This window comes from Octopus bimaculoides, chromosome 1 (assembly GCF_001194135.2).
Source record: "Octopus bimaculoides isolate UCB-OBI-ISO-001 chromosome 1, ASM119413v2, whole genome shotgun sequence".
In the NCBI taxonomy this organism is placed as follows: domain Eukaryota; kingdom Metazoa; phylum Mollusca; class Cephalopoda; order Octopoda; family Octopodidae; genus Octopus; species Octopus bimaculoides.
Window position 1 is genome coordinate 52,301,294 of NC_068981.1, and position 7,645 is coordinate 52,308,938.

The 7,645-nt window shown below is 41.8% G+C and overlaps 1 protein-coding gene across 1 annotated transcript in view; it reads left to right on the top strand.

The window, feature by feature from the left end:
- LOC106873274 (uncharacterized) overlaps positions 1-2,891 on the top strand; it is a 6,079-nt gene extending 3,188 nt beyond the window's left edge. The window contains exons 3-4 of the mRNA XM_014920568.1: positions 2,241-2,349; positions 2,751-2,891. Coding sequence (XP_014776054.1) covers positions 2,241-2,349; positions 2,751-2,891 — 250 coding nt within the window. The remainder of the gene's footprint in view (positions 1-2,240; positions 2,350-2,750) is intronic.
- The last annotated feature ends 4,754 nt before the right edge of the window (positions 2,892-7,645 follow it).

Below are 7,645 nucleotides of genomic sequence, written 5' to 3' on the forward strand. Positions count from 1 at the left end.
TATATATATATATATATGTGTGTATATATATATATATATGTGTGTATATATATATATATATGTGTGTATATATATATATATATATGTGTGTGTACATATATATATATATGTGTGTGTGTACATATATATATATATATATGTGTACATATATATATGTGTGTGTATATGTGTGTGTGTATATATATATATATATGTGTGTGTGTATATATATGTGTGTGTATATATATATATGTGTGTATGTATATATATGTGTGTGTATGTATATACATATAGACAGACAGACAGATAGATAGATACATGGATACATCATATGCATATATGTGCGTGTGAGTGTTAGCCCGTATGTATGTATGTATGTATGCATGTATGTATGTATGAATGTATTATGTGTATATGTGTGTGTGTGTGTTCGTGCAATTTATGCTGTCATGTGATCTGATCTGACATCTAATTAGTCACGAAGGCGTGTAATAAGTTGATGACGTCATTTAAAACCCATCAAAATGTCGCTTGTACTGTTATTGAAAAGTAACAGTGCCCTGAAAGGAAATCCCGGTTAGCTGTACTGTTAGAACTGGAGTTGTGCACTTTACTGGTCAGGCTGACTTTTTGTGGAGGTGCACTTTTACTAGGTTGAAGGAACATTGTCGTCGCAGTGGTGATAATGTTTCTATTTGTATGGGTTGTTCAGGTCACAGGCACTTTGCGGTTTTCTTTTCTCTCAATATAAAAGTACTGATGGCGGCGACGACCACGACGACCACGATGACGATGATAGTGATTTGGCTGGTTGTGGTTACTGCTGATGTTGGGATAGGTGTTTCCACTGTTTTGGAATCGTCGGGGTCTCTTGAAATGGTCCCGCCTTATATTCTGTTCGCTTGCTATATTTCCAACCTTCTCACACCTATACCTCATTATTGGACGCAACCTTAAATCATATTGTTTGTGATCGGTGTGGTTAGATTAAGAGAGAGAGAGAGAGAGAGGGGGGGAGTATGGTGTAAAGCCGGCGAGAAGCAGGAAGAGAAAGCTGTAGAAAGAAAACTTTGGAGGTAGGAATAGGTTGTTGAAAATGGATTCTTCTCGCCATTTTTCTCTTGCAGCTCCTACACTTCCCCATATATCAGACTTGAATTAAGAGTTCTAACTTTCTTTAAATCTTTCTTTCTTTCTTTCTTCCTTTCTTTCTTTCTTTCTTTCTTTCTTTCTTTCTTTCTTTCCTTCTTTCTTTCTTTGATATTTCTCATTCCAATCATTTTTCTGACATCTCTCTCTCTGTCTCTTTTGTCTCTCTTTCTCATCTTTTGTAATATTTATGGTTGGAAGCATTGAATTAAAGTAAGTATCGAGCGATCCGAGTCTGCGGACCGGTTTCGCTTTTCGATTGAAACTATTTTACTTCCGCTTTCCATGGATATCTCTCCATGGGGACCGGAGCTGACCAGAGAAGGACCTCGCCCACAGGTGGAAGATAGTGGAGTGGCCTTCAGTTATTGAAGTTAGCTGCGAATAAGGCTTACCCGAATAAGTAGCCGCGATTTAACAGCGACGAGCTTACTCAAGGTGGAGGAATCAGCAGGTGACACTGCTGATTCACGGGAACTCTCAATCCCAACGCCGAGCTTTACGACAAAATGAGTTTTGCTGCTTTCAAATAAACTTAGTCATGATGTAGGACAACTGCTACTCTAGTATCCATCGCTGGTGGAAGAGCCGAACTGTCTGGACGACGGTGGCTACAAAACACCATGGGTAAGTCAACAACCCTGATTTTAATCCCTGTAATGTGGATTCATCTGTCTCCTAGAAGTAGGCCAGACTCAATCAAGTTATAAGGTTTTCGAGGCTACAATCAATTCCCTCAATCACACAAATATCGCCTGCTAATTTCTGAAACGTAAGTCCAGGAGGGACGATGGAATGAGTCTAAAGGAGACGAGTGCGGTGAATAGTGAAAGTCTCTCGGATCATTCTTGCAATCTTAGTAGCGAAGGATCGATGATCGTCATTTCAACGAACTAAGACAGCCTTGAAATTTCGGTCTGATCTTCGTGACCAGCTGGAGCCTATTTTGGTTCCGCGCCACTCGCCTCGAATGAGGAAGGGATTAGAAAGTGTAACCTAAGAATCGCCTGGCTTAACACCAAAGTTGTATCAGATGACCGTGTCTGGCGGGCTCATCCTGAATGTGGTGGGAATAATCGAAAAAATTTTTCTCGAACTGCATTGGTTCTTAGGATTTGGGATGCCCGTATACTGATGGATGGAAGGGAAACTGAATGCGATATCCCACAAAGAACTGTTCTTGTTTGGAAAGAACTTGAAAGATACAATGCCGACATTACAGTATTAAGTGAGACATGACGAAGAGCAAATGACAGAAATTAGAGCCGGCAACACATTGTTTTACGAGGAGAATCCAAGAGGAGATTGAAGATTGCATGAGGTTGGATTTGCCGTCAAAACTAGCAACATGAAACATCAGTCCTAATGCCTTCAATAAAAGAATCATCTCTGTGAAACTTCTACTAATAGGGAGAACTCCCTTCGTCACTATCAGTGTATATGCACCAACTCTGGACTCCGATCACAACATTGGTATTTCATAAACTATATTAACAACAGAGCCACTGATCAAACAGAAGTTCACGTCATTAGAACCATCGGAGGTGCTGATGACAGGTGGACAGATCGCTGACTGATTATCTCAAAAGTCAACATCATTAAAGCTCGTAATTCCCATCAAGAAAGAAGAGCAATGTCGCACTCTCCGAGACCTTAATCATTATGCTGAATTCGAGAACCGTATCTCTGAAGAACTGCAGCAAGAACCACCTCCATCCTCACAAGAATCTCCTTCCTCATTGAAGAACATTGGGTTAACTTAAAGTTGACCAAAGCTGCAACAGAGATTCTCGGATTTACTAAAAGACGCTACTAAGACAAGTTTGGTGAAAACACAGCTTTTTGTGCTTGCGAGACGTGGACTTCTTATCAATGTAACATTCAACATCTTGAACGATTCCATCAATCTAAATTTCGCTCACTTTTAGGTATTAACTGGGAACAAAAGAAGACCTATATTTATGTCAAAGAACAAGCAGAAATGACAAGTATCGTGGTGAAGATCATCAGCCTCAAGCTACGTTGGATTGGACATGTTCAAAGGATGAACAATAACCGACAGCCGAAACCATTTTTATCCTGAACTGGCAACGGAAAGCTATCATCATGGGAGACCGTAACTGAAGTTCAGAGATGTCTTGACGTGGAATCTCACACTATGCAGCATGCAACTAAAGGTATTTGATACATTCATGGAGGCTAGAGAGCAATGGAAGAATATCTGCTGTTTCAGTTGCAAACTCTTTGAGCGAGACAAAAGAGACAAGGGGAATCAAAGATGGCAGATGAGAAAGAGAAGGCTGGTCATCATCAATAAAAAATATTCTAATGATCCCAAACAAATCTGGATTTCTGTTGTCACTTATGGGTCTATGTTAGAAAAAGGTAAAATAAAAGTTATTGAAGTAGATGGGACAACTGCGCCGATTGAGAAAGCCCACCACGACGACGACATTTTATTCTCTACAAACTGCTAATAAGTTTCCCCAAAGCGCGAACTTAGCAGCATTCGATCTCTTGATGTCTGCAATCTGATCGTTCTGACTACTCTCAAAAGAATGTGTGTGTGTATGTGTGCATGTATGTGTGCATGTATGTGTGCATGTATGTGTGTGTGTGCATGTATGTATGTGTGTATGTATGTATGTGTATGTGTGCGTATATATGTGTGTATGAGTTAGTGAGAGGCAGAGGCCGAGGGCCCATGACTTCTGGGATCGAAGACCAGCCTTAATGTCTGCAGAAAACAAACGTGATCGGTGAAGAAACCACCAAGTTTGGTGCCGAATACTTACGTCAAAGAAAACTTCGGTAAATGCACCCTAGTATCAGATGGCGTCTTGCAAGTTTACTCCACATTTTGGAACATGGATGTGCCTATGCACGCTTGACTTTTGACAGAAAAGGCAGGAGCGTGACCAAGCAGTGATGTCTCGTCTCATATTTGGCCAAAAGACACTAGCCGAAATGAGTTTCACTGTTGCGGTGACGCCAGGGTGTGACAGGTTATTCAGTGCGCTGAAGACTGTCTGTATGTGGTTCTCCAGAACAAAAGGAGTTGGGGGGGAGGGGGGCCTTAATGCCAGTCACTTGGGTAACCGTTTGGTGGACGTTTTTGTGCGTAGTAACAGCAGCGTCCCAGATGTTTGAGCAGTACTTTGGGTCACAGTTAAACTTAATAGGTTAGAATTTGTTGGAAATTGAAGCATTTTCTGGCCCTGAAGAAGAATGCCGATCTTTTTAATGCAGTCTCTACAAAGGTGAATGTGTGTTTTTGTTGGAGAGATCATCAGTAAATGCTGACATCTAGCATGTGTATCAGCCCTGAGGATTATAATCTTGTGTTCATATTTAGGGAGAGATGCGATAATGTTATATGTAATATGTGTAGTGATAAGGTCTTTGTGGTGTTGAAGGAGACAAGAATAGTTATCACCTCACTGGAGGATCTAGTGTGATGATGGGTTTGTGTCTTTGCTAATCGATTGAATAGCTTTCTTACAGATGCGGTAGAGAATGCTGGAAGGAGAGCAGCAGCACCATCCCAAGTGTGAGATTATTCCGTTGTGGATCTTACTCGGGTTTGCCACCGAGTTTGTAGCTGATCAGAGAGGAAGCATTTCGTATTCTTGGAAAAGAAAAGTATTCTTATATATTCACTTCCAGTATTGTTTCGGGTGTGAATTCACCAAAAGAGATCATAAGAGATTGTGAAACCTAGCATTAATAGTTACTCGGGGAGTTTTAACTGCGTGTTGCCCAAGAGTAGAAATGTGAGGTACAAGATTGTTTCCTTCATATGTCCAGGGATTCTGTTGTGTCCTTGTGCTACAAGAAGAAACAAAATCGCCATGCCTAATTATAGGATGTTTTCGAGGTATCTGTTCAGACGATATATAGGTTTGACCTAAGATGCCTACGTCACAAAGAGTTAATGTTTGTGTGCCAAAAGATATGTTGAGATAACCTTGACATATCCGAGTACGAATAAGCGCTGTTGGTGGTGGCAGCATTCAGATCGTTAATGTACAGGAAGAGTGTGGTGGACCCTTTTTCAAACATTGGATTGTGGATCAGAAGAGAGAGTATTGACAGAGAGAGAGAGAGAGAGAGAGAGAGTGTGTGTGTGTGTGTGTGTGTGTGTGTGTGTGTGTGTGTGTGTGTGTGTGTGTAAATTTAACAGATTTGTTAGTTTTAGATGGTTCAAATGTCTCTGTCACAGACATCAGTTGTTCAATTGATGGAGATGTTTGTTTGATGCGTGTGGTTGTGTACATGAGGGTACGCAGATTAGTGTTTAGGGACGTCGGGTTGCAATCGTTAGATTGTGAGTTCGATTCGCGGACCTGACGCCGTGTTATGTCCTTTAACAGAGTCGTGACTTTTATAGGTTTTCCAAGATAGGTAATTTTGAAGCCATTAATGTTCCATTTAAACTCTTCCAAAATCAACACCTGCAGGAATTACATGAGCATGGAGAAGATTTCAGATTGACGATGTTATGGGTAGAAAGGATTGGGCTTAACTGTTAATGCTGCACTGAAGAGGTAAGCACATCAAAAATGACAAGAGGTTGAAAGAATGGGTCGGAGGTATCTAAATGCTAGCAGTACGAGGCTATCCAGCTCCGAGGAACAGAGGCTATTGTGGCAGCGGTAAAAGAAATGGCATGCCTGTGGGCTAGAGGCTGGAGTATATTCTTTATTGGTTGAATACCAATTAGTCAAGTAGGTCTTCTATGGATGCGGCCCATGATGCCTGTATGCGAAGCAGCAGTGCCGTCCCAGATATGGGAACAGTACTCCATTGTGGACCTTATTTCAGCCTTGTAAGGTGTCAGTAAAACTGCTATAGGATGAAATATTTTCTGACTCTGAAGTGTTGAGTGCGATACTCAACGCTTCCATCAGTGCAAAAAAAAAAAAAACTCCAAACCCCTTGGCCAATCTTCCATCCTCTTTTCAAACATCCAGGGACTTCTCTCCAAACTACTCCCTACTCATCACCTCTTACAACCAACCATATTTCTTATTTCTCTCTGAGGCGCAAATTTCTCAACCTCCATCTACTACTCATCTCCGCCATCCAGGATATGCTTTCACTCCAACAAATGATGTCCGCACATAAGCAGACGCTACTCTCCCGATCTATTTCTCTAAACTGGATTTCAGCTATAGCGACTTCTAACTTCTCTAGCATGAAGTCTCTTCACTCATTCCTCCAATCACATCTGCTCTCTCTCTCTCTCTCTCTCTCTCTCTCTCTCTCTCTCTCTCTCTCTCTCTCTCTCTCTCTCTCTCTCTCTCTCTCTCTCTCTCTCCCTCTCTCCCTCACTCTCCGAACGTCTTCAACCACCAATAATACTCTGGTCTTTTCTCCTTCTGAGAACATCTATTTTAACCCTCTCCTTTCTCCGAAGTCATCATCCTTAGTGACTTCAACGTTCACATCTCATCATTCTCATCTCCCTACACCGATGTTGTCGGTGCAGAAGCCGAATCTTTTGCTGTTCTCAACTCATTGCACAACATGTTTGATCTACTCACACTCCACTCCAGACTGATACACAGAACGCCACGCACATACTTGATTTCTTTCTCACCGTGTCCGTTTCTCCCTCTTCCAGATCATCCAACCACTGTCCCATTGCAACTGCCCAACGCACAATAACATACAACTCAGCAAACCCACTTCCACCGGACAACTTGACGCTTTAAATCAGCCGACTGATCTGAGCTCAGTCAGTTTTATGTCACAGAACTTCGAACTCATAATCATGAGATAGTGAGTTCGAATCCCAGACTGGGTTGTGTGTTGTGTTCTTGAGCAAAACACTTTCTTTCACGTTGCTCCAGTTCACTCAGCTGTAGAAATAAGTTACGATATCACTGGTACCAAGCTGTATCGGCCTTTGCCTTTCCCTTGGATGATATTGGTGGCATGGAGAGAGGAGGCTGATTTGTCTCGGAGGGGAACTTCTAGGTGCAATCCCATGGTCATTCATGACTGAAGGGTGTCCTTTATCCTTTACCCTTTACTTGGAAGCAAGAGTGTTTTAATCCTGGGCCATCAAAACAAACTAGACGGGTGACCGAAACCGTCCTTTTAGGTATATCCCTTCAAAACTCACACGCAACATTTGCGCGCGCGTTCTAGCTGAGACACATACCCTTGCCTGGGTGTTCAAATTCGGCTCTTCATTGTGTAGGGGCAAAAGAGACCCAGACAATTGGTAAGCCTGACCCTGAACTTAAAAAGTTGGCATCCATCCTTCCTCTTGTACAAGGCCTGTTGTACCAAATGCGGTTATCTGAGAGTAGTTGTAGACACGCGCGCGCATATACATACATACATACATACATACATACATACATACATACATATATACATACATACATGTGTGTGTGTATGTATTTTATCCTTTATCTTGTTTCTGTCATTTGACTGCGGCCATGCTGTAGCACCGTCTTGAAGGGTTTTAGTCGAAGAAATCGACCCTAGGACTTATTTTATTAAG